Source organism: Seriola aureovittata, chromosome 7 (assembly GCF_021018895.1).
Source record: "Seriola aureovittata isolate HTS-2021-v1 ecotype China chromosome 7, ASM2101889v1, whole genome shotgun sequence".
In the NCBI taxonomy this organism is placed as follows: domain Eukaryota; kingdom Metazoa; phylum Chordata; class Actinopteri; order Carangiformes; family Carangidae; genus Seriola; species Seriola aureovittata.
The window spans coordinates 5,700,968-5,728,466 of record NC_079370.1 but is presented as its reverse complement, the minus strand read 5'-3'; the positions used below and the strand labels follow the sequence as shown (position 1 = coordinate 5,728,466).

At 34.2% G+C, this 27,499-nt stretch overlaps 2 protein-coding genes across 4 annotated transcripts; both read left to right on the top strand.

Moving 5' to 3' along the window:
* LOC130172648 (uncharacterized) lies at positions 1–2,972 on the top strand. The gene is made up of 5 exons (XM_056381492.1): positions 1–430; positions 920–1,074; positions 1,583–1,642; positions 1,847–1,972; positions 2,308–2,972. Exons 1-5 carry the CDS (start codon positions 31–33, stop codon positions 2,431–2,433), a joined length of 867 nt encoding a protein of 288 aa, XP_056237467.1. The 5' UTR covers positions 1–30; the 3' UTR covers positions 2,434–2,972.
* Positions 2,973–7,488: 4,516 nt separating this feature from the next.
* dek (DEK proto-oncogene) lies at positions 7,489–15,708 on the top strand. Of its 3 annotated transcripts, none has more exons than XR_008828341.1 (12): positions 7,489–7,576; positions 9,129–9,263; positions 9,624–9,722; positions 9,871–9,980; positions 10,756–10,850; positions 11,751–11,880; positions 12,093–12,446; positions 12,874–13,038; positions 13,433–13,523; positions 14,536–14,699; positions 14,816–14,884; positions 14,992–15,708. XR_008828341.1 is itself a non-coding variant. In XM_056381813.1 (12 exons), exons 2-12 carry the CDS (start codon positions 9,176–9,178, stop codon positions 15,001–15,003), a joined length of 1,356 nt encoding a protein of 451 aa, XP_056237788.1. In that variant the 5' UTR covers positions 7,489–7,576; positions 9,129–9,175; the 3' UTR covers positions 15,004–15,708. The 3 variants fall into 3 exon arrangements, 2 of the variants coding, with proteins under 2 accessions (XP_056237788.1, XP_056237789.1); XM_056381813.1 differs by having other exon boundaries at positions 14,536–14,678; XM_056381814.1 differs by having other exon boundaries at positions 7,532–7,576; positions 9,134–9,263; positions 14,536–14,678.
* Positions 15,709–27,499: the final 11,791 nt, after the last annotated feature.

Here is a 27,499-nt window from a genome sequence, read left to right as displayed (position 1 = left end):
CAAATCAAAAACAATATCTTTGATGATATTATGAAAAAGAACGTTGCAGGAAATATTGTGATATTTAATATTATTGAATATGATGGATCAGTGAGTCAGTCTGAGCATGAAACAGACTTAAACAGAAATGTGAATGGGAGGGAAGATGATGATGATGATGATGAAGGTGTGACTTCCTGTCATGTGATGAATGTGAAGTGGCGACACACCTTCAGTCTGAGTCACAGCTCTGAGTCTCTCCTGGAAACTGGATCTGGAGAAGAACTGATGTCAAACCTTCTAAGAACCCGAGAGCCGGATTCTCGGGATCGAGGATGGACGGGGGATAAATATGACGGCTGCACATCACAACCTCCACAGCGCTCAGAGACCAGACCCAGGTCCAGACCAGCATCAGCAGAGCTGCCTCATCCCTCCATCAACACAACAAGTAAGTTCTTCCTCTTTATCTGCAGGACGTTTGAGCTGCTGCTGTTTGAATTTAAACCTCTTCACACAAAGTTTGTTCCTGACAGAGACAGAAAGAGAATCATTCAGTAAAACTTTATTTAACTGAAGCTCATTGGGTCAAAACAACAGACAGGAAACCTCCAGGACCATGGACCCAGTGATTCCACAGTGGTACTGGGTTAAACTGGATCCAGGTCTGAGTCTGAGCCGGATCGAGCTCCAGTTTAACCCAGAGGTTGTGGTGCGTTCAAGTCAGGGATGAGCGTCAGTGAAGTTTAGTTTGTTCAGCCTCTTCTGAATGAGTTTAATGTGTGTGTGTGTGTGTGTGTGTGTGTACCTGTCTCACAGAGTCAGAGCATCACACACACACACACACACACACACACTCACACACACACACACACACACACAAATACACACACACGCACACAGAGTTGTGTTCATAAAACCCTCTCCTCGTCTGTTGCAGTGCATTGTGGGAACCTCTTGTTCCTGTTCCTGTGGGCGGAGCTTGTTGCAGGTAGACCATTAAAGGACACAAATAGCACCCAGCTTGAGATGCAGAGCATCATCGCGGACCTGCAGAAGGCGCTGGAGGTCTACAGCAGCGTCCTCCAGAAGACGGTGAGTTATTTATCTATTTTTACTTTTATTATTATTTGATTTATTTTATTTTGGAAATTTTACAATCAGACAAATCAGTTCTTAAATAAAGAAACATCAAATTTCAACAAAAAAGATGAAAATAATTGAAAAATATATAAATTAAAAAAGGATAAATGTGTGTCAGGTTTCTTCAGACACACATTTCAGATTATATACTATATTATATATATACTTCCTGTTTGTGACCACTTTCAAAGTAACGTTCAAGATCGATTAGAAACATCCTCAAGGAGACAATTGATTTTTTTGATTTTTTGAGACGGACCAGACTCCCTTCAATAAACACCTGATTTTCATTAACAGTGATTGTGGACTAGAGGGTGGAGAGAAATGATGTTTGGGTTCAGGTTGGGTTCGGGTTGGGTTCGGGTTGGGTTCGGGTCGGGTCGGGTTCGGGTCGGGTTCAGGCAGATCTGTCCGGTCCGAGCTGCCTCTGTTCTGTCTTAATGAATCTGTCTTCATGCAGGACACTGTGAGAGCCCTTCCAGTCCTGCCCTGCACTGTGACCACTGTTCCCCCGGATCAGGTGCGTCTCCCGCTGCGCTCTGACATCTTCACTCAGAACATTAATATTGTCACAAATTGTGTTTAAACTTACACTTTACAAAACACATGTGTCACGTGGTTGAAGCTTTCTGATAAACAGCAGCTCCTGAGTTGAACTGTTCTGAGGTCAGTTCTCAGCTCAGCAGGTTCAGTCACGTGTTTTCTCCATGTGGTTTCGGTGCAGAACTCCACGCTGGTCAAAAGACTGTCCGACTACCAGGGCTGTGCGGAGCGGCTCAGGTCTCTCTGTCCTGACGTCACCACGCTGTGTCGCGTCGTCACGCTGAACCAGGACCTGCTGCAACACCTGGTCAGTATCTGAGCTCTGATTGGATGATTCATCCACAGAGTCTGTGGGATTACTGCAGAAAGAAAGAAAGAAAGAAAGTAAGAAAGAAAAGAAAAGAAAGGTACGGAAGGAAGGAAGAAAGAAAGAATTGGACTGGATGAAATCAGCTGTTTCAGTCCAGACTTCATGGATCACTCAGAGACTTTAGGAGCTCAGAATAATTAACAGTATTGATTGATTGGTTGATTAATTGATTGGTTGATTAGAAGTGTTAGAGCTTCTGTTTAAACATTTATAACACTGTTATAAAGAAACACACGGACTCATAAACATACATTTCTTATTCATGTTTTCAGGAAAAATCACACCAGGACTCGGGGTGTCCCACCTCCTCCCCTCCCCCACCAGACTTTGACTCCATGCTTGAATCCATCCAGTGTGTTCAGTGCTGGAGCCAGGAGGTGAAAGCGCTGCGCAGATAACACCTGAGGTCTTTACCTGTCACTTCAGTGTGACGCCTGCTCTGATACTGAATATAATCTGAATGACACAGTGATCAGGAGGAGGCACCTGTCTCCACATGGATTCAGAAAAGGTTCTCCACTACATGACGTCATTCAGATGTCTTCTTCTCTGATTATTCTCATATTATTCCTTCATATTCAAATATATTTTCTCAATAATATGATTCTGATAATATGAAAATCTCACAAACTAGATTTACATAATAATTTAAATAAGTCATAATATTATATATTTATATGATATTTAACACATTAACCAGAATTTATCTTGTACTGATTTGACCGATTTTCTCTCTATTTATTTATGTTTTAAACCACTTTTCTTTGTTCTATAACCTGATGATTTGTTTATTTATCTATGATGTATTAACTGTAATACTGTGTATGAACTACAGAGGGCACTGCTCGTCGTTTTGTACTGTTGAATTAACACAAATATAAACACACCAAGTTTTTCATATATTTATATTTCATATATTTGAACCTGTTGAATTGTTCTTTGCTCACTGAATTTTTGAATAAAGTTTTGAATGAAGTAAAAATGAAATAAAGTCTTTGAGGCTCTTCATCAAACCCACACCATCACCTCAGGCTGTGAGGGGAACCACATGTGGACCGTGCGCCCTGAGCCTCGTCTGTCAGGCTCAGCTCGGTTCCTGAGCAGTGACAGGAGGGGCGGAGCCAGACATTGTAAACTGTTTACTGCATCAAGCCATTTGTACATCATTTGGGAAAAACAAGAAAGTTGCACAGGATGGATCATGGATCCACAACACGACTCTGAACTGAATATTAAACCAACAGAAGAATATTTACTCTAATGATATTACATTCATTTAAAGAATAGCATCATAGGATGAACAACATGGGCATGTACTGTAATATTATCAGACAGCAGTTTATTTGATCTACTCCTGATCACTGTTCACGTTCCCTCCTCTTTTCTTCTTCCACTGTCTCAGCTCCTCTCCTCTGTCCCTGGAAATGTCCTGCTGCTCTGCTCATATTCATCCAGTCAAGTCCAGTGTAATCCTAAAACGTGTGAAAAAATGTAAACTTTCATTTTCAAGTTTACATGATAATCTTAATAACGTCCCCAATAGGCTTCTATAATGACTTTAATATTTATAATCAGCACAGGCTGCAAAGAGCCTGACTGGAATGAATTGATTGCTTTTGGTGGTTTTCACCTGGGAACTGATACTTGCTCCCTGGCAGCCTAAAGATGTTGTTTAATACTTTTATCATATATTATTATTATCATCCCCATATAAGATGTTTTACCCCTCCTCTTCCCCTTTTAAAAATGTGCCACAGTAACACATTTACTCAGAGTACATCACCTTTCATTAACAGCAGTGAGTGACCGGTAGAGTTTATTGCTGCTCTATCTGAACACAGTTAATGTTGTTGTTTTCTTCATTACAGTGACTAACTACCTGCTGTACATTTAAACTGAGCAGTTCTGCTCCAGCACCCACAGCTCTCTGCTGCTGATAGCGAGTTTCACTGATTCAGCATTTGTTTACATGCTGTTTAGAACTGATTGTTACTTTAGCTTAGCAGCTAGCTCTGGCTTCTCTCTCTCCCTTGCTCAGTGTGTCTCGGACAGACAAATGAACTTGTACATAAGAGTATTGTGTTTTTGTAGCTTCAGAATATTGTATTGTGATGTTTATTACAGCTTCAGTGATGTCTGCTGTCATGCTGTGGACACACAGCTCCGCTCACTAACCGGAGCTACAAACAAAACAGCATGTTAGCTATTCCTCACAGATCCCTGAGGTGTCTCTGGAACATGGGGAACAATGAGGAACTGGCTGATGCCCGGCGATGGGAACCAGGAGTGGGAGGCTGGAGACAGTCCAGACCAAGCGGTAGCTGACTTCTGCTCCTCAGTGTGTTTCCTGGTCCTCTCTGTCTGAGTGTACAAGTGTGTACGAGACAGTTTTCACTTTACTCATTCACCTCTCATCAGTTCGTTTAAGCTTTAAACCAGCTGACAACATTAACACATACTAGCAACACACAGTAAATTTAGCTACTTCTACATTGAAAAAATGCACATCAATGATGCAGTATAAACACACATACTTAATGACATTTGTTCATCCGTCTGTAGCATTATTTAATCCGAAATAAACAACATGAACACAAACAACGTCACAAAAACAATAGAGTAAATGTTTTCTTACCTGATATTTTGCAGGATATAAATTCACTTAATTTCTCTTAGGTGACTCAGTGTTTGTGTTTTATTGTCATTTGAAAGGTTTCCACACTGTGAAAACTGAGTGATCTGTGTCAACAGAAGGAGGAGCTCGTGAACAGAGCAGCACATTAGTTTCCATTCATCTGGTTGTGGAGAAGAGAGACTTCATGGACGTCCTCAGTTCTCCAATGTGCTGTGATGATGATGATGATGATGCTAGAAAACCTCCCAGTTCATCTTCCTCTGATGAAATGACAGACTAACTGCTGATGAGTTTGTTATTCTGTCTTCAGGATTCACAGGTTCAGTTTCTTACCTGCAACTTCATTTCTGCTGTTGTTGACATGTGATGGAAGCAACACTTTTAAGATCAGAATTTATAAATATTAAACTGTGATTAAGTGATGGATCATCTCTAGCACTGTCACCGCCTCCACAGGTGAAAGTATTTACCAGTTAACATCAGCATGTTTTTTGATCCTTCATTGTCAGTGTTGTCATTTAAATATTTCTAGTATTTATGTTGTTAATTAAAACTAACATAGAAATAGTCACACAATGCTGTTCATGTTACTATTGTGAAAATTCATACCAGATGTGTTTCTATAAAAACCATCAACAAAGTTAAAGCAAGAGCTTCATAAATAACTTTATTGAGTATTATAAACTACATTAATTTAAAGAATTTACAACACTGGAAACATCTATAAAAGAATAATAAATGGATTAATTAAATACTGTAGTGTACAATTTACAACCAACTGTAACTATTTAAAATCTAAAAATAGTTGTGGATGAAGTTTAAGTTGAATTTCACTGTCATGTAAGTTTGCTTAATAAAAAGAAGCAGTTGAATCAACAGTGCAACATTATTCTTAGTAACAAGTATAATAATTATTCATCATGAGTCCTAATGTGTGAGACAGTTAATATTTATTTGCTCCAGTAACAATCTCCCTCTAAATAAGTGACGCTGTTGGAACAGCACACTGATATTAACTATAATGGCTGAGGACTATGAAATATGAACTCTAATGTTTTAAACTATTGACAGTTTGTTACAGATACAGTGGAGTCCAAAAGTCATGTGACTATATGTCTGACGTGGGGCAGAGAGTGTAATACGACTGTGAGGGTGAAGGGAACAAGGAAGAGCACAGCTGATAAGACTGAACAATGTTATGGCCACAAGTGTTACATTAAAAAATATTATATTATCATATAAGACAGTGTGTCTATGTTTGGGAAGAGAAGATCTTCATGTGTGGACACTGCAGGTGGAGGTGGTGCAGGGCCTCCATCATTGCTGCAAGAGGTTGTAGGTGTCCCCAAAGATCCAGACCTTGGCTGGATGGGAAAAAAAACATTATAATAGAGAGAAATCATATAATTTATCATATTTTAGAATATAGAGAAAAAGACAAAAGAAACAGCACTCTGATTAGATGATCACAGATATCTGAAAATACATTATTCCCTCAGCTTAGTTGTAATAAACGGTCTGCTGAACCGTTTTACATGAAATAACAATAGAATAGAAACTAATACTCAGTTTGGAGTCATTGTGCAGGTGCACATGTCATGATGGTTCTCAGCTCTCAGTGATATTATTTATTCTGACAGAGACAGAATCATTCCAACAGATGTTTTGACTCCTGTCATCAATAATGAAATGAACTAGAGCTGAAAACTATCCGACTAACACTGAACCAAACTTAATATGAACAAACACGACACACACGTCCGCTGCTCTGCTCTTTAACAGCACGTCCAGACACGACAGTTCACTGTAATAACGGGATCGTTTAGTGACCGTGACTTACCGACATTGACAACCCGCTTTAGTGAGTAATCTTCCTCTTTTATCGTACAGTACTGCACTGTTTTATACATAATAAAACATACTTTTGTATTATTGTATATCTCTACATATTCTAAGTAAATAGAATACACCCCTGGGTGCTGAGGTGAGATATTCCAATATTTCACAATAAAGCAACAATTATAAAAAAAAAAAAAAAACTGAAAACAGATCTGTGAGTTATTCTTTCCTCCCCCTTTAATAATCTCACGACCCCTCCGGTTTTTCTGATGACCCTTTGTAGGGGCCCAACCCTTAGATTGGGAATCACTAGTCTAAATGAACTGTATAAACCAGCTCAACTTCAAGCAGTTACAACAGTAAAATTCTGCTGAAACAGTGGTTGTATTTGTATTGTATATATTTATATCTTTCTATAATATTTCTTCACATTTTAACATAAATATTCTATCTTATTGTAAAATTTTTCTGTTTATATTTCAAATATCTGACCTGTACTACTTGCTTGTGTCATCTTTGTTTATATTTCTTACTGTGTTTATTGATGTGCACATAAATACCAAAACAAATTCCTTGTATGTTGAAAACCTTCTCGGCAATAAACCAGATTCTGATTCTGATTCTGATTAATCAGTATTAACAGTCTAGAATTAGGTGTGGACATTTTAATGCAGAATGTGTACTTTTACTTTTGATACCATAATTTCAATTTGTTAAAAACACAAAACAGATTTTTAATTAACAAATTTTACTTGTAATGGCAGTAATTTATTTTTTAAATTATTATTATTATTTATTTTTTTATTTTTTAAACATTTTTACCTTGTATTTGCCATTTCTGCAAGGCTGCTATGTTGACACTACAGCTTCAACAGAAGGGGGCGGTAATACAAAGTTAACGGGCTTCGATCCGTCAGTAACAACATGAAGAAGTGCAGCGTCATCAGTTCGTGGTCCAATCAGTGGACTAGCTATGGCACTAATCCCCTCCCCCCTGAGAAACCGCCATCATGAAATCGAAAACAACAAGCTAACAGATAAGACGCAGTTCTCAGGTTCACTACAAGGTAAACTTTTGTTTGACATTTATACGGAGTTTGTTGCATCGCTACATCAGGTTATAAAAGGTCCATAACGCTGTTTCTCTCTGAATTACCGTACAGCTGTGAGTGAACGTCACTAACAATATTACCGCTCACGTCGGTGCTAGCAGGCAGCTAGGCTAGCTGTACGGAGCTCTCTACCGGTAAACATTAACGTCTGCTTTGCTTTTTAAACTCACCAGCGAATGGATAAAACCCGGCAACTAACTAGCAGGCACCGAAGTAGCACAGAGGCGAAGGGGAAAGTTGTAGTTTATACAGGAGTCTTATCGCGGGCTAACGCGCTATAGCTAACATGCCAAAAATGCGTGATTACAGCGCGCCAATCAGCAGGGACGTTTACTGTTAAGGAATAAAGATACAAATCAACATCAGCCTGACCAGTATGGATGACAAGTGAAATAGGAATCGTAAGCCGAATATTTCTTGAGAGTCGTAGAAAACTCCAGGACTCATGGTCCATTCACAGATGTTAGTTGGGTTGAATGAAGATAAAAATTTGGCTTATTTTAAGTGGAATCACGGTGAGACTCGACCTCAGCTGTCAGAGTCAGACTCTATTGAGAATCCTGTCGTTTTTATGGACAAAAGCAACTACATAGTAAAACACGAGCTAACAATACTTTATTTTAAGACTGAACGAGTTATTAGAATCAGAACTATAGTTCAGCATAGGCCTGACACACCAAACTATATTTACTGAAGTGAAATTACAACCTTTGTTCCCATAACAAGTAGAGCAAACTGACTTTTGGTGATACACAGGAGTCAGTGGGAATCATATATGCACCAGATACTTATCATCTGCTGTCCAATATGCAAAGTTTAAAAAAAAAAGTAATCCTTTAATAATAAAGTTTAATAATCCTGCATCAAATAATAATGTTTTTGTTTAGACTGTGCAGGATTCTTGACTTTGAAAATATTAGTTTGGTAAAAAAAACAAAAAACAATCTTAACTCTAGGTGCATTTAGAAGCTTTTCCTGAGCTTTCAACTGTAATTAATGGGCTAATAAAGACTGAGATGCTGCTGATGGATCTGGAAAATACTAATAAGTGGACATTGAGTCAAGGCAATTTTGTCAGACAACACTATTTTAAGTTTTTAGGTGAGTGTTTGTTAAATTGGCTGTTTTCTGACTAGAATTTTGAGCTAATGTTTTTTAACTAATAACTCAGGTTAAGGTAATACTCACCCTTAACTAAAAGTCAAACACTAAACACAGTTCACTCACTGCAGATGTGTGACAGGTAACCTGACACACCTGTACAGACGGAAATGGAAAGACAGTATAAACTTTTATTCAGTCTGAATGCTTTAATAAGATAACAGGAAAAACATAGAAGAGAGAACTAATCTTATTATTTCTGTGCATGTCAGTGAAATCAGTGGTGGTGTTCTTAATTCACATCTGGATATAACTGGATAAAAAGCTCTATAAACACTTCACTTGGATTGTGTTGCATGCTTGTGTATGTATTTGTTGGCTGATGTAAACATCTTTCTCCCATCAGGACAGACTGATACACAGACGGACTGAGGCAGTGCACATATAAGCAATATGGCAGAGGAAGCAATGGACAGCTCTGCAGTGTCAGAGGAGGAAGTGGAAGACCAGATGAGTCCGAAAAGCCGCAACAAAATACCTGGTAAAGGGAAACGGGTGGTTTACTCCCTCGGTTCAGTCTTTAAGCCAGGAACTGAAGTAGCACTGGTCAAATTCTTCTGTGGTCACTTTAACCCACACCATGTCTGACAGGTTAACATGCTTTCAAACTGCATTTTTGCCCTTTATATTGGTTAAATCCTGGTTGTCATAGTTTACAAGCTGTGGTTCAATATGTTTTACTGTTACTATTCCAGAGCTGTTGACTTCAGTTGCCGCATTGTTTACATCGGAGATACTTGTAGGAAAAGGATTTCACTGTTCATCCACTGTTGAGCTGTTGACAGACAGAAACCAGTAATGTTGGTTTATTTTTTGTTTCACTCTCTCTCTGTTGTTGCAGTTGTAGGTGAAATCCTGGAAGGCAAACGGACGAAGAAGACAATCGAGAGGCTCGATTTCCAGGCGCCCAAACAAATGGACAAGATTAAGATTGGAGAAGGTAAATATTTAACTTGGCAAGACTTTTTTGATTCATTTTAAGCACAAGATTCCTGGATATGATTATTTGTTATTTAAAGATGAGCTGTCCGGGTATTTGCTGATATGTCTATGAAAACTGTTGGTTTGTTAATTTCCCTTCTTTTCAGGCAGCGGAGATAAATTAAAAGACATTCCACGCACCAGCTCCCAGATCACCAAGATGAAACCAGCTGACCTGAAACCTCTGCACATCATCCTGTTCGACAGACCAGGAAAGGTACGAACATCTGCAGCGCTCCAGAATAACTTCTTAACCTTTGAGCAAAAAGTTCTTATGTCACATTAAAAATCATAACGAGGGAAACAATCACATAAAACATGTTTGAACTTAGGTGTTTTGAGGCTGAGGTTGTTGTTCCTTTTTTACATTTGTAAAATCAGATTCCTCACACAGAAATGTTTAATATTTCCTGACAAATCTGGAAAGAAAGAGTCGTGTTTATAGGTTTGAATAGGTCATAGAAACATAGTGATCTGCTGCTAGCAACATTAGCATTGTGGCTAAGGAGGCAACATTTAGTACTGTACCACTGGGAGTTTTGTAGTGATAAATACTGTGAAGAGAAATACACAGCAATGTTGAATTTCCACTTTAGTCAGAAGCAGTAACATCTGTTTGTTTCATGTGTAAAACTTAAACAGTCCCATTCTGCAGGGTTAATTCTCAGATGAGTCAACACCGAGAGATTCAGTCAGTGACGGTGAAGTTTAATGATTCAGTCCATATTTCCTGATCTCTTATTACCAAGATCACTGAACATGAGCAGCAGCCTCAGAGAAGAGTCTGTTTGTACAGTAGAATGACAGTGTGCAGTGGTTCAGCTCGACAGGTGGTTCTTTTAATTATAATTTGGTGACGTCACCTCTGCTGTAAACAACACGACACAAATCACAAACAGTGTCTGTGAATTACAGTGTATATACATGTATTTGCAGTGAAGCTGATAACTGTAACTATTAACACTTCAGATGATCCTTTCGCTCTTTAACAGATGGCCACGATAAAGAAGAACCTGCGTCTGTTCAACGGATTTCCTTTTGATGCCGCCAGTGAACAGTACAGAAAGAAACGAGAGAAACTCCTCAAGTAAGATTCTGGACACAGACTCTGTCTCCTCTGTCTTCTTCTATCTCTTCTGTCCTCCTCTGTCCTCCTCTGTCTCATCTGTCTTCTGTCCTCCTCTGTCTTCTTCTATCTCTTCTGTCTCATCTGTCTCTTCTGTCCTCCTCTGTCCTCCTCTGTCTCTTCTGTCTTCCTCTGTCTTCTTCTATCTCTTCTGTCTCTTCTGTCCTCCTCTGTCTCTTCTGTCCTCCTCTGTGTCTTCTGTCTCTTCTGTCCTCCTCTGTCTTCTTCTATCTCTTCTGTCTCTTCTGTCCTCCTCTGTCTCTTCTGTCCTTCTTTGTCTTCTTCTATCTCTTCTGTCTCATCTGTCCTCCTGTCTCTTCTGTCCTCCTCTGTCTCTTCTGTCCTCCTCTGTGTCTTTTGTCTCTTCTGTCCTCCTCTGTCTTCTTCTCTCTCATCTGTCTTCTGTCCTCCTCTGTCTCTTCTGTCCTTTGTGTCTTCTGTCCTCCTCTGTCTTCTTCTGTCCTCCTCTGTCTTCTTCTATCTCTTCTGTCTCATCTGTCCTCCTCTGTCTCCTCTGTGTCATCTGTCCTCCTCTGTCTCTTCTGTGTCTTCTGTCTTCTTCTATCTCTTCTGTCTCATCTGTCCTCCTTTGTCTCATCTGTCTTCTGTCCTCCTCTGTCTCTTATGTCCTCCTTTGTCTTCTTCTGTCTAATCTGTCTCATCTGTCCTCTCAGTCATCGTGTGGAACCAGATTCAAAGTAGTAGTGGTTCTTTACAGAGACACAGTCAGTAGTTTTGAAGTATAATAATGACTTCTGTTTGTATTTGTAGAGTTGAGGTCTTATAATGGACTATTGTACTTAAATTCATGTAGATCAACGATCAACAATAAGGACTTTCTTCTCTGTTTTTTTGATGCAGAAGTTCAAATTTCACCAACGCTAAGCTGAAGGTGGTCTGTGGCGTTTTGGACCTGGAGAAGAAAGGAACTCACTTAGACCTGGTCAACAGGATCATGCGTTTCCTCATCGCACCAAAGAACAGCGGGAAGGTGAACGTGACATTTGTGACTGTAATTAATGCAGAAAAGTAGTTTACTGTTATTTTGTCCCTAGTTGATTACTTCATAGTTTGTGTTTATCCCAGATTATTTTTTGTAATCATTTGCAGGTTTAAATACATTTACATTTCACTGTTTACGTGAGTAGCTTTTTCTCATCAGCTTCACTGTAGAAACTGAATCCTGTGTTTGTCCTCCGGCAGCGTGTCCCCACGAAGAAGAAGAGGAAATCGAAGAAGAAACTGTCCGGCGACGACTCAGATACAAAGACCAAGAAGAAGAGGGAATCCAAACCCAGGAGCTCGTCGTCAAGTCCCAAAAAGTCCAAAACAGGAAGCAAGTCCAAAGCCATTGTCATGGACTCCAGCAGCGACGAGGATGAGGACGAGGACGATGATGAGGAAGATGAGAAGGCGGGGACTTCAGCGGAGGCAGAGGGGTCGGACACAGAGGAGAAGCCTTCAGAAAAGGAGGAGGACGAGTCTGACGGGTCAGAGCAGTCTACAGACGAGGAGGAGGACAAAGAAGAAGATGATGACGAAGAAGATGAAGATGAGGTGAGACCGTCAATCACAAAACTGGAAACTAGTTTTTCTGGTAAAACCACAAATAAACCAACTGGAGCTGAAACGATTTGTAGATAAATTGATCAGTTAATCCACAGAAGATTAATCACCAAATATTGTGATAATTGATTTAATCATTTAATAGATTTTCAAATCAAATAATTTTTGTTTATGTGACAATAAAGTAAATATCTTTGTTTATTTGGAAAAACAGAACATGTGGGTGTGTCGCCTGCCTTTTTCTTTTCTAAATGAGAAACTAATCAGCAGATTAATCAATGAAATCAATTGTTAATTGCAGCTTTAAAATAAAATGTTTTGTTAAAGCAAAACAAACTGAAAAAACAATGAGCTCTGTAGTGGATAAAAAACAAAACAACTTGTGCTTTCTCATTTTCATTCATTTTTTTTGTGTCAGTCTCCGAAATCCAAGTCGGGCCGAGGGAAGTCTGCGCCCAGGAAAACAGCACGGGTGAAAAGACAAAGGACACCAGTGAAGAAGACGGCTACTCCGAAGAAGAGAGCGAAGAAAGATGTTTCAGACAAGTCGGAGTCCGACGTCGACAGTGACGTCGACGAGAAGGTGAAGATCTGCTCAGCATGTTTAAAGTCCTGCAGTGAACTTTTCTCTTCATGTGATGAATCGTAACAAAAACAAGTTTGATTTTGTTCCAATAATTTGAATTATCTCTTTAATTTACTGCTCAAACATCAAATTTACTTACATTTTCCAGTTCTGTGCCTTGTCAGAAGAAATGCTCTTATTATGAAAAACATAGACGTTGTGTTGCGTCATCTTTTACTGTTTAACCAACCGGTGATAAATAAATCCAATATTTGATTCACATTTAAAACCACTTTTTCCTGCTCCACACTGATGTCAGCCACTGTAGCAGATGATTTCAGTTTAATGTAATCCAACATGTAGCTGATAACTGTTGTTGTTGTTAATAAACTGTTTATTTGTCATTTTCCAGCCCAAGAAGATGAAATCGGCTCCTTCCAAACCGGCTGCCAAAACAAAGAAGGCTGACAGCAGCAGCAACAGCAAGAACAACACAAACACAGGTGAGGTCCCTGAAACCAGAGCTGCTCAGAGAAATACAGATGCATCACGACTTCGTATGTTTCTGATCAATAACTGTGAAGCTTAGTGATACTAGTTTTTCGGAGCTTTTAGATGCTGGTCGTGAGTCATGTGACCAAAATAAAGTGTTTATTTGTTTTTTAAAATTCCAAGCAAGACAGTGAAAGTGACATGGCATTACAACATACATGACAAACAACTGAAAGCTTTTTGTTCTTGTAATAGATTTATATTTTGACTAATTGAGAGGAAGAAAGAAAAGAAAAAAACCCTGATTGTATATAGATTTTGGATTCTTTTGGAAGTTATGTATTAATGTTTTCTTTTCTGTCTTTTCTAAAAAGAAAATCTTTTTGGAGTTTAGGCAGAACACAGGTACTTGGGGTCGAGGTGTGAGGGAGTGGTGACCAAAATAAAATAAAATAAGCTCAAAATGTCATTTTGGTTCTTTAAAACAGATCATCTCCACACACTTGATGACAAGTAAATGCTCTGGGTGAAGGTTTGTCTACAGCGTTGTCATCTTATCGACACTTAAAGTGTCATTGTGAGCTTTAAAGTATTGCAATGTGATAATTACACATGAAAGAAGGTGGAGGTCATGTGAATAATTCATGGTAAAAGTGATGTTTGATAAAGTCCAGGTTGATTTCTAAACAGTCTGAATTTTGTTTTGTTGTTTTATTAATTTGGAATTAAATTGTCTCAGACAGATTAAATAACTCTCTTTTTCAGTTCAGTCTTTGTTTTATTTTATATCCCACTACAGTCATTTCTTTCTATGTAGAATAACACTCAGGTGTGTGTGTGTGTGTGTGTGTGTGTGTGTGTGTGTGTGTGTGTGTGTGTGTGTGTGTGTGTGTGTGTGCTGGAAGAAGAGGATGAGGTCAGGTGAACTGGAAACCCTTAAGTAGCTGCAGGTGTGAATGTGTTTGTTTGTCTGTGCGATTCACAGCCTCCACTCTTTCTCTCTCCTCCTGTTTTCTCCTGCAGCTGAGGACAGTGCGGACGACGACGAGCCGCTCATCAAGATGATTAAGAAAGCGCCGACTGACGAGAAGCTGAAGGAGACGGTGCAGAGTCTGCTGAAGGAGGCGAACCTGGAGGAGATGACCATGAAACAGATCTGCCAGAGGGTGAAAACCCTGTTTTAAACAGTAATGATGTTGTCGGCGGGTGGGAAATACTTTGATCTGCCAGTAGGAGCATATTGAGTCATATGTTTTAAATATATATAGTTTAATTTTAAATAAATTCTTCTCTCATGTTTCAGGTGTATGACACTTTCCCAGGCCACGACCTGACCAGCAAGAAGGACTTCATCAAACAAACGGTCAAATCTGTGAGTGTCTGAACACACACACACACACACACACACACACACACACACACACACACACACACACACACACACACACCATCATGATCATGTTTTATCTCTTTTCTCAGCTCATCACTTGAAGATCTGAAGATTAAAGTTGATGTCGCTGTGAAACTTGACGAAGGGAAAAAAACTTCAGCAGAAACGACTGAAAAGTTCCTTTTTCATTAGTTTCATATCACCATGGTTTGCTTTCATACAAAGCCGTTTTATACGTAATTGTTTTGTTTTTTTATTAATGTGTGTATAGATTAATTCAACAGTGTTCATCATCATCATGAACTTTTTTATGCGCTCAGACACATTTTGTGTCTCCGTTAAAGTTCAAAGCAAAGAAGCGAAAAATAAAAAAAAATATATTAAGAAAAGAACATTTTCAAAATGAATGGAAAACATTTCTTATACTCAAATTGATTTATTTAAGAAATTTTGTTCATTGGAAAATCTTCAAAGAAAATGTAACGTTGCAGAAAATAAACAGAAGAGAAGAGGTTTGGACAACAGAAGAATTTGCTTTTACTTTTTATTTAAAACACAGTTGACTCTGATCTTTGCTTTTGACTAACAGGATGTCACATTTTGTATTTCTGGATTAAATTGTGTTTCTGATTAGGTGAAGCTGTTTTAGATTAGTACATATTTTAACTCCTTTTGTTTGTTGTAGGTTTTTTTCTGTATTTTTGTTTTTGTTTTTTCTCTGTCAAACAATTGACATTTTCAAATCCTCAAATTAACTGTGCTGAGTAATTTACTTATTGATTAAAATTTTACCTTTTTGAACAAAACTGTGGTGATGTAGTTATTAACTTTTGTGCAAGAACATGCACACGAGGGTCATTTGACGACATTTACAACAAGATCAGTTAGTAATATGTCATAGTATTAGTCAGAAAATGTCATAATATATTAAGTAATAAGACCCATGGTATTCTAAAGCATAAAAAGTCAGTATAATGAGACAAAAAGTTGTAGTATAGAAAGATAAAAATGTTAAGTATGAGGCATAAGAAAGTCATAGTTTGTCATGAAAAATTGAGTATAATAAGGCACGAAAAAACCATAGTATCATCATGAAATGTCATAGTATAGTAAGGCATAAAAACGTTATAATATAGTAAGGCATAAAAAGTCATAAAAACGACAGTATAGTAAGTCATATAAAGTCATAGTATAAAAAGGCATAAAAACATGATAGTATAGTAAGGCATAAAAGTCATAAAAACGTCATAGTATAGTGAGTCATATAAAGTCATAGTATTAAAAGGCATAAAAACATGATAGTAGAGTAAGGCATGAAAAGGCATTAAATTGTCATAGTATAGTAAGACAAAAACGTCATAGTATAGTAAGGCAAGAAATGTCATAAAAGTCATAGTATAGTAAGGCATGAAAAGTCATAAAAACGACAGTATAATAGGGCATAAAAACGAAATAGTATAGTAAGGCATGAAAAGCCATAAAAATGTCATAGTATAGTAAGGCATAAAAAGTCATAGTATAGTAAGGCAAGAAAAGTCATAAAAAGTCATAGTACAGTGAGTCATATAAAGTCATAGTATAATAAGGCATAAAAAGTCATAGAAACATGATAGTATAGTAAGGCATAAAAAGCCATAAAAACGTCATAGTATAGTAAGGCATAAAAAGTCATAGTATAGTAAGGCATAAAAAGGCATAAAAACATGATAGTATAGTAAGCCATAAAAAGCCGTAAAAACGTCATAGTATAGTAAGGCATAAAAAGTCATAAAAATGTCATAGTATAGTAAGGCATAAAACGTCATAGTATAGTAAGGCATAAAAAGTCATGAAAACGACATAGTATAGTAAGGCATAAAAAGTCATAAAAAGTCATAGTATAGTAAGGCATAAAAAGTCATAGTATAGTAAGGCATAAAAAGTCATAAAAACGTCATAGTATAGTAAGGCATATAAAGTCATAGTATAGTAAGGCATAAAAAGCCATAAAAATGTCATAGTATAGTAAGGCATAAAAAGTCATAAAAATGTCATAGTATAGTAAGGCATAAAAAGTCATAAAAATGTCATAGTATAGTAAGGCAAAAAAAGTCATAAAAACGTCATAGTATAGTAAGGCATAAAAAGTCATAGTATAGTAAGGCAGAAAAAGTCATAAAAACGTCATAGTATAGTAAGGCATAAAAAGTCATAAAAACGTCATAGTATAGTAAGGCATAAAAAGTCATAAAAATGTCATAGTATAGTAAGGCATAAAACGTCATAGTATAGTAAGGCATAAAAAGTCATAAAAATGTCATAGTATAGTAAGGCAAAAAAAGTCATAAAAACGTCATAGTATAGTAAGGCATAAAAAGTCATAAAAAGTCATAAAAACGTCATAGTATAGTAAGGCATGAAAAGTCAAAGTATAGTAAGGCATAAAAAGACATAGTATAGTAAGGCATAAAAAGTCATGAAAATGTCATAGTATAGTAAGGCATAAAAAGTCATAAAAACGTCATAGTATAGTAAGGCATGAAAAGTCAAAGTATAGTAAGGCATAAAAAGTCATAAAAACGTTATAGTATAGTAAGGCAAAAAAAGTCAGAAAAACGTCATAGTATAGTAAGGCATAAAAAGTCATAGTATAGTAAGGCATAAAAAGTCATAAAAACGTCATAGTATAGTAAGGCATAAAAAGTCATAAAAACGTCATAGTATAGTAAGGCATAAAAAGTCATAAAAATGTCATAGTATAATAAGGCAAAAAAAGTCATAAAAACGTCATAGTATAGTAAGGCATAAAAAGTCATAGTATAGTAAGGCATAAAAAGTCATAAAAATGTCATAGTATAGTAAGGCATAAAAAGTCATAAAAACGTCATAGTATAGTAAGGCATAAAAAGTCATAGTATAGTAAGGCATAAAAAGTCATAAAAACGTCATAGTATAGTAAGGCATAAAAAGTCATAAAAACGTCATAGTATAGTAAGGCATAAAAAGTCATAGTATAGTAAGGCATAAAAAGTCATAAAAACGTCATAGTATAGTAAGGCATAAAATGTCATAAAAACGTCATAGTACAGTGAGTCATATAAAGTCATAGTATAATAAGGCATAAAAAGTCATAGTATAGTAAGGCATAAAAAGCCATAAAAATGTCATAGTATAGTAAGGCATAAAAAGTCATAAAAATGTCATAGTATAGTAAGGCAAAAAAAGTCATAAAAACGTCATAGTATAGTAAGGCATAAAAAGTCATAGTATAGTAAGGCAGAAAAAGTCATAAAAACGTCATAGTATAGTAAGGCATAAAAAGTCATAAAAAGTCATAGTATAGTAAGGCATAAAAAGTCATAAAAATGTCATAGTATTGTAAGGCATAAAAAGTCATAGTATAGTAAGGCATAAAAAGTCATAAAAATGTCATAGTATAGTAAGGCAAAAAAAGTCATAAAAACGTCATAGTATAGTAAGGCATGAAAAGTCAAAGTATAGTAAGGCATAAAAAGTCATAAAAACGTCATAGTATAGTAAGGCATAAAAAGTCATAAAAACGTCATAGTATAGTAAGGCATGAAAAGTCATAAAAAGTCATAGTATAGTAAGACATAAAAACGAAATAGTATAGTAAGGCATAAAAAGTCATAAAAATGGCATAGTACAGGAAGGCATAAAAAGTCATAAAAACGACGTAGTATAGTAAGGCATAAAAAGTCATAAAAACGTCATAGTATAGTAAGGCATAAAAAGTCATAGTATAGTAAGGCATAAAAAGTCATAAAAACGTCATAGTACAGTAAGGCATAAAAAGTCATAGTATAGTAAGGCATAAAAAGGCATGAAAACATGATAGTATAGTAAGCCATAAAAAGCCGTAAAAACGTCATTGTATAGTAAGGCAAAAAAAGTCATAGTATAGTAAGGCATAAAAAGTCATAGTATAGTAAGGCATAAAAAGCCATAAAAATGTCATAGTATAGTAAGGCATAAAAAGTCATAAAAATGTCATAGTATAGTAAGGCAAAAAAAGTCATAAAAACGTCATAGTATAGTAAGGCATAAAAAGTCATAGTATAGTAAGGCAGAAAAAGTCATAAAAACGTCATAGTATAGTAAGGCATAAAAAGTCATAAAAACGTCATAGTATAGTAAGGCATAAAAAGTCATAGTATAGTAAGGCATAAAAAGTCATAAAAATGTCATAGTATAGTAAGGCAAAAAAAGTCATAAAAACGTCATAGTATAGTAAGGCATGAAAAGTCAAAGTATAGTAAGGCATAAAAAGTCATAAAAACGTCATAGTATAGTAAGGCATAAAAAGTCATAAAAACGTCATAGTATAGTAAGGCATAAAAAGTCATAGTATAGTAAGGCATAAAAAGACATAGTATAGTAAGGCATAAAAAGTCATAAAAATGTCATAGTATAGTAAGGCATAAAAAGTCATAAAAACGTCATAGTATAGTAAGGCATAAAAAGTCATAGTATAGTAAGGCATAAAAAGTCATAAAAACGTCATAGTATAGTAAGGCATAAAAAGTCATAAAAATGTCATAGTATAGTAAGGCAAAAAAAGTCAGAAAAAGTCATAAAAAGTCATAGTATAGTAGGCATAAAAAGTCATAGTATAGTAAGGCATAAAAAGTCATAAAAACGTCATAGTATAGTAAGGCATAAAAAGTCATAAAAAGTCATAGTATAGTAAGGCATAAAAAGTCATAAAAATGTCATAGTATAGTAAGGCAAAAAAAGTCATAAAAACGTCATAGTATAGTAAGGCATAAAAAGTCATAGTATAATAAGGCATAAAAAGGCATAAAAAGTCATAAAAATGTCATAGTATAGTAAGGCAAAAAAAGTCATAAAAACGTCATAGTATAGTAAGGCATAAAAAGTCATAGTATAGTAAGGCATAAAAAGTCATAAAAACGTCATAGTATAGTAAGGCATAAAAAGTCATAAAAATGTCATAGTATAGTAAGTCAAAAAAAGTCATAAAAACGTCATAGTATAGTAAGGCATAAAAAGTCATAGTATAGTAAGGCAAAAAAAGTCATAAAAACGTCATAGTATAGTAAGGCATGAAAAGTCAAAGTATAGTAAGGCATAAAAAGTCATAAAAACGTCATAGTATAGTAAGTCATAAAAAGTCATAGTATAGTAAGCATAAAAAGTCATAAAAAGTCATAAAAAGTCATAAAAACGTCATAGTATAGTAAAGCAAAAAAAGTCATAAAAAGTCATAAAAAGTCATAAAAAGTCATAAAAAGTCATAAAAAGTCATAAAAAGTCATAAAAAGTCATAAAAAGTCATAGTATAATAAGGCATAAAAAGTCATAAAAAGACATAGTATAGTAAGGCATAAAAAGTCATAAAAACGTCATAGTATAGTGAGTCATAAAAAGTCATAAAAACGTCATAGTATAGTAAGGCATAAAAAGTCATAGTATAGTAAGGCATAAAAAGTCATAAAAACGTCATAGTATAGTAAGGCATAAAAAGTCATAAAAAACGTCATAGTATAGTAAGGCAAAAAAAGTCATAAAAACGTCATAGTATAGTAAGGCATAAAAAGTCATAGTATAGTAAGGCAGAAAAAGTCATAAAAACGTCATAGTATAGTAAGGCATAAAAAGTCATAAAAACGTCATAGTATAGTAAGGCATAAAAAGTCATAAAAACGTCATAGTATAGTAAGGCATAAAAAGTCATAGTATAGTAAGGCATAAAAAGTCATAAAAAGTCATAGTATAATAAGGCATAAAAAGTCATAGTATAGTAAGGCATAAAAAGTCATAAAAACGACATAGTATAGTAAGGCATAAAAAGTCATAGTATAATAAGGCATAAAAAGTCATAGTATAGTAAGGCATAAAAAGTCATAGTATAGTAAGGCATAAAAAGTCATAAAAATGTCTTAGTATAGTAAGGCAAAAAAAGTCATAAAAACGTCATAGTATAGTAAGGCATAAAAAGTCATAGTATAGTAAGGCATAAAAAGTCATAAAAACGTCATAGTATAGTAAGGCATAAAACATCATAGTATAGTAAGGCATAAAAAGTCATAAAAACGTCATAGTATAGTGAGTCATATAAAGTCATAGTATAGTAAGGCATAAAATGTCATAAAAACGTCATAGTATAGTGAGTCATATAAAGTCATAGTATAGTAAGGCATAAAAAGTCGTAAAAAGACATAGTATAGTAAGGCAAAAAAAGTCATAAAAACGTCATAGTATAGTGAGTCATATAAAGTCATAAAAACGTCATAGTATAGTAAGGCATAAAAAGTCATAGTATAGTAAGGCATAAAAAGTCATAAAAACGTCATAGTATAGTAAGGCATAAAAAGTCATAAAAATGTCATAGTATAGTAAGGCAAAAAAAGTCATAAAAACGTCATAGTATAGTAAGGCATAAAAAGTCATAAAAACGTCATAGTATAGTAAGGCATAAAAAGTCATGAAAACGACATAGTATAGTAAGGCATAAAAAGTCAAAGTATAGTAAGGCATAAAAAGTCATAAAAACGTCATAGTATAGTAAGGCATGAAAAGTCAAAGTATGGTAAGGCATGAAAAGTCAAAGTATGGTAAGGCATAAAAAGTCATAAAAACGTCATAGTATAGTAAGGCAAAAAAAGTCAGAAAAACGTCATAGTATAGTAAGGCATAAAAAGTCATAGTATAGTAAGGCATAAAAAGTCATAAAAACGTCATAGTATAGTAAGGCATAAAAAGTCATAAAAACGTCATAGTATAGTAAGGCATAAAAAGTCATAAAAATGTCATAGTATAATAAGGCAAAAAAAGTCATAAAAACGTCATAGTATAGTAAGGCATAAAAAGTCATAGTATAGTAAGGCATAAAAAGTCATAAAAATGTCATAGTATAGTAAGGCAAAAAAAGTCATAAAAACGTCATAGTATAGTAAGGCATGAAAAGTCAAAGTATAGTAAGGCATAAAAAGTCATAAAAACGTCATAGTATAGTAAGGCATAAAAAGTCATAAAAACGTCATAGTATAGTAAGGCATAAAAAGTCATAGTATAGTAAGGCATAAAAAGGCATGAAAACATGATAGTATAGTAAGCCATAAAAAGCCGTAAAAACGTCATAGTATAGTAAGGCATAAAAAGTCATAGTATAGTAAGGCATAAAAAGCCATAAAAATGTCATAGTATAGTAAGGCATAAAAAGTCATAAAAATGTCATAGTATAGTAAGGCAAAAAAAGTCATAAAAACGTCATAGTATAGTAAGGCATAAAAAGTCATAGTATAGTAAGGCATAAAAAGGCATGAAAACATGATAGTATAGTAAGGCATAAAAAGTCATAAAAACGTCATAGTATAGTAAGGCATAAAAAGTCATAAAAACGTCATAGTATAGTAAGGCATAAAAACGTCCTAGTATAGTAAGGCATAAAACGTCATAGTATAGTAAGGCATAACAAGTCATAAAAATGTCATAGTATAGTAAGGCAAAAAAAGTCATAAAAACGTCATAGTATAGTAAGGCATGAAAAGTCAAAGTATAGTAAGGCATAAAAAGTCATAAAAACGTCATAGTATAGTGAGTCATATAAAGTCATAGTATAGTAAGGCATAAAATGTCATAAAAACGTCATAGTATAGTGAGTCATATAAAGTCATAGTATAGTAAGGCATAAAAAGTCGTAAAAAGACATAGTATAGTAAGGCAAAAAAAAGTCATAAAAACGTCATAGTATAGTGAGTCATATAAAGTCATAAAAACGTCATAGTATAGTAAGGCATAAAAAGTCATAGTATAGTAAGGCATAAAAAGTCATAAAAACGTCATAGTATAGTAAGGCATAAAAAGTCATAAAAATGTCATAGTATAGTAAGGCAAAGAAAGTCATAAAAACGTCATAGTATAGTAAGGCATAAAAAGTCATAGTATAGTAAGGCAGAAAAAGTCATAAAAACGTCATAGTATAGTAAGGCATAAAAAGTCATAAAAACGTCATAGTATAGTAAGGCATAAAAAGTCATAAAAATGTCATAGTATAGTAAGGCATAAAAACGTCATAGTATAGTAAGGCATAAAAAGTCATGAAAACGACATAGTATAGTAAGGCATAAAAAGTCATAAAAACGTCATAGTATAGTAAGGCATAAAAAGACAGTATAGTAAGGCATAAAAAGTCATGAAAATGTCATAGTATAGTAAGGCATAAAAAGTCATAAAAACGTCATAGTATAGTAAGGCATAAAAAGTCATAGTATAGTAAGGCATAAAAAGTCATAAAAACGTCATAGTATAGTAAGGCATAAAACATCATAGTATAGTAAGGCATAAAAAGTCATAAAAACGTCATAGTATAGTAAGGCATAAAAAGTCATAAAAACGTCCTAGTATAGTAAGGCATAAAAACGTCATAGTATAGTAAGGCATAACAAGTCATAAAAATGTCATAGTATAGTAAGGCATAAAAAGTCATAAAAACGACATAGTATAGTAAGGCATAAAAAGTCATAAAAATGGCATAGTACAGGAAGGCATAAAAAGTCATAAAAACGACGTAGTATAGTAAGGCATAAAAAGTCATAAAAACGTCATAGTATAGTAAGGCATAAAAAGTCATATTATAGTAAGGCATAAAAAGTCATAAAAACGTCATAGTATAGTAAGGCATAAAAAGTCATAGTATAGTAAGCATAAAAAGTCATGAAAACATGATAGTATAGTAAGGCATAAAAAGTCATAAAAACGTCATAGTATAGTAAGGCATAAAAAGTCATAGTATAGTAAGGCATAAAAAGGCATGAAAACATGATAGTATAGTAAGGCATAAAAAGTCATAAAAACGTCATAGTATAGTAAGGCATAAAAAGTCATAGTATAGTAAGGCATAAAACGTCATAGTATAGTAAGGCATAAAAAGTCATAAAAATGTCATAGTATAGTAAGGCATAAAAAGTCATAAAAACGTCATAGTATAATAAGGCATGAAAAGTCATAGTATAGTAAGGCATAAAAAGTCATAAAAACGTCATAGTATAGTGAGTCATATAAAGTCATAGTATAGTAAGGCATAAAATGTCATAAAAACGTCATAGTATAGTGAGTCATATAAAGTCATAGTATAGTAAGGCATAAAAAGTCGTAAAAAGACATAGTATAGTAAGGCAAAAAAAGTCATAAAAACGTCATAGTATAGTGAGTCATATAAAGTCATAAAAACGTCATAGTATAGTAAGGCATAAAAAGTCATAGTATAGTAAGGCATAAAAAGTCATAAAAACGTCATAGTATAGTAAGGCATAAAATGTCATAAAAACGTCATAGTATAGTAAGGCAAAGAAAGTCATAAAAACGTCATAGTATAGTAAGGCATAAAAAGTCATAGTATAGTAAGGCAGAAAAAGTCATAAAAACGTCATAGTATAGTAAGGCATAAAAAGTCATAAAAACGTCATAGTATAGTAAGGCATAAAAAGTCATAAAAATGTCATAGTATAGTAAGGCATAAAACGTCATAGTATAGTAAGGCATAAAAAGTAATGAAAACGACATAGTATAGTAAGGCATAAAAAGTCATAAAAATGTCATAGTATAGTAAGGCATAAAACGTCATAAAAACGTCATAGTATAGTAGGCATAAAAAGTCATGAAAACGACATAGTATAGTAAGGCATAAAAAGTCATAAAAACGTCATAGTATAGTAAGGCATAAAAAGTCATAAAAACGTCCTAGTATAGTAAGGCATAAAACGTCATAGTATAGTAAGGCATAACAAGTCATAAAAATGTCATAGTATAGTAAGGCATAAAAAGTCATAAAAACGACATAGTATAGTAAGGCATAAAAAGTCATAAAAATGGCATAGTACAGGAAGGCATAAAAAGTCATAAAAACGACGTAGTATAGTAAGGCATAAAAAGTCATAAAAACGTCATAGTATAGTAAGGCATAAAAAGTCATAGTATAGTAAGGCATAAAAAGTCATAAAAACGTCATAGTATAGTAAGACATAAAAACGACATAGTATAGTAAGGCATAAAAAGGCATGAAAACATGATAGTATAGTAAGCCATAAAAAGCCGTAAAAACGTCATAGTATAGTAAGGCATAAAAAGTCATAGTATAGTAAGGCATAAAAAGCCATAAAAATGTCATAATATAGTAAGGCATAAGAAGTCATAGTATAATAAGGCATGAAAAGGCATAAAAACATGATAATATAGTAAGGCATAAAAAGTCATAAAAACGTCATAGTATAGTAAGGCATAACAAGTCATAAAAATGTCATAGTATAGTAAGGCATAAAAAGTCATAAAAACGACATAGTATAGTAAGGCATAAAAAGTCATAAAAATGGCATCGTACAGGAAGGCATAAAAAGTCATAAAAACGACGTAGTATAGTAAGGCATAAAAAGTCATAAAAACGTCATAGTATAGTAAGGCATAAAAAGTCATAGTATAGTAAGGCATAAAAAGTCATAAAAACGTCATAGTATAGTAAGGCATAAAAAGTCATAGTATAGTAAGGCATAAAAAGGCATGAAAACATGATAGTATAGTAAGCCATAAAAAGCCGTAAAAACGTCATAGTATAGTAAGGCATAAAAAGTCATAGTATAGTAAGGCATAAAAAGCCATAAAAATGTCATAGTATAGTAAGGCATAAAAAGTCATAAAAATGTCATAGTATAGTAAGGCAAAAAAAGTCATAAAAACGTCATAGTATAGTAAGGCATAAAAAGTCATAGTATAGTAAGGCATAAAAAGTCATAAAAACGTCATAGTATAGTAAGGCATAAAAAGTCATAAAAATGGCATAGTACAGGAAGGCATAAAAAGTCATAAAAACGACGTAGTATAGTAAGGCATAAAAAGTCATAAAAACGTCATAGTATAGTAAGGCATAAAAAGTCATAGTATAGTAAGGCATAAAAAGTCATAAAAACGTCATAGTATAGTAAGGCATAAAAAGTCATAGTATAGTAAGGCATAAAAAGGCATGAAAACATGATAGTATAGTAAGGCATAAAAAGTCATAAAAACGTCATAGTATAGTAAGGCATAAAAAGTCATAGTATAGTAAGGCATAAAAAGTCATAAAAATGTCATAATATAGTAAGGCATAAGAAGTCATAGTATAATAAGGCATGAAAAGGCATAAAAACATGATAATATAGTAAGGCATAAAAAGTCATAAAAACGTCATAGTATAGTAAGGCATAACAAGTCATAAAAATGTCATAGTATAGTAAGGCATAAAAAGTCATAAAAACGACATAGTATAGTAAGGCATAAAAAGTCATAAAAATGGCATAGTACAGGAAGGCATAAAAAGTCATAAAAACGACGTAGTATAGTAAGGCATAAAAAGTCATAAAAACGTCATAGTATAGTAAGGCATAAAAAGTCATAGTATAGTAAGGCATAAAAAGTCATAAAAACGTCATAGTATAGTAAGGCATAAGAAGTCATAGTATAGTAAGGCATAAAAAGGCATGAAAACATGATAGTATAGTAAGCCATAAAAAGCCGTAAAAACGTCATGGTATAGTAAGGCATTAAAAAGTCATAGTATAGTAAGGCATAAAAAGCCATAAAAATGTCATAGTATAGTAAGGCATAAAAAGTCATAAAAATGTCATAGTATAGTAGGCATAAAAAGTCATAAAAACGTCATAGTATAGTAAGGCATAAAAAGTCATAGTATAGTAAGTCATAAAAAGTCATAAAAAGTCATAGTATAGTAAGGCAAAAAAAGTCATAAAAACGTCATAGTATAGTAAGGCATAAAAAAGTCATAAAAAGATCATAGTATAGTAAGCATAAAAAGTCATAAAAACGTCATAGTATAGTGAGTCATATAAAGTCATAAAAACGTCATAGTATAGTAAGGCATAAAAAGTCATAGTATAGTAAGGCATAAAAAGTCATAAAAACGTCATAGTATAGTAAGGCATAAAAAGTCATAAAAATGTCATAGTATAGTAAGGCAAAAAAAGTCATAAAAACGTCATAGTATAGTAAGGCATAAAAAGTCATAGTATAGTAAGGCAGAAAAAGTCATAAAAACGTCATAGTATAGTAAGGCATAAAAAGTCATAAAAACGTCATAGTATAGTAAGGCATAAAAAGTCATAAAAATGTCATAGTATAGTAAGGCATAAAAAGTCATAGTATAGTAAGGCAAAAAAAGTCATAAAAACGTCATAGTATAGTAAGGCATAAAAAGTCATAGTATAGTAAGGCATAAAAAGTCATAAAAACGTCATAGTATAGTAAGGCATAAAAAGTCATAAAAATGTCATAGTATAGTAAGGCAAAAAAAGTCAGAAAAACGTCATAGTATAGTGAGGCATAAAAAGTCATAGTATAGTAAGGCAGAAAAAGTCATAAAAATGTCATAGTATAATAAGGCAAAAAAAGTCATAAAAACGTCATAGTATAGTAAGGCATAAAAAGCCATAGTATAGTAAGGCATAAAAAGTCATAAAAACGTCATAGTATAGTAGGCATAAAAAGTCATAAAAACGTCATAGTATAGTAAGGCATAAAAAGTCATAGTATAGTAAGGCAGAAAAAGTCATAAAAACGTCATAGTATAGTAAGGCATAAAAAGTC

What these genes read in the sequence shown, in the direction of transcription:
- LOC130172648 (XM_056381492.1), top strand. Translation starts at nt 31, where the DNA reads ATGAAAAAGAACGTTGCAGGAAATATTGTGATATTTAATATTATTGAA. An exon ending in GCAGCGTCCTCCAGAAGACG is followed by an intron (nt 1,075 to 1,582) that starts GTGAGTTATTTA and finishes GTCTTCATGCAG; the next exon opens with GACACTGTGAGAGCCCTTCC. An exon ending in AGGACCTGCTGCAACACCTG is followed by an intron (nt 1,973 to 2,307) that starts GTCAGTATCTGA and finishes TCATGTTTTCAG; the next exon opens with GAAAAATCACACCAGGACTC.
- dek (XM_056381813.1), top strand. Translation starts at nt 9,176, where the DNA reads ATGGCAGAGGAAGCAATGGACAGCTCTGCAGTGTCAGAGGAGGAAGTG. An exon ending in CAAGATTAAGATTGGAGAAG is followed by an intron (nt 9,723 to 9,870) that starts GTAAATATTTAA and finishes CCTTCTTTTCAG; the next exon opens with GCAGCGGAGATAAATTAAAA. An exon ending in CACCAAAGAACAGCGGGAAG is followed by an intron (nt 11,881 to 12,092) that starts GTGAACGTGACA and finishes GTCCTCCGGCAG; the next exon opens with CGTGTCCCCACGAAGAAGAA.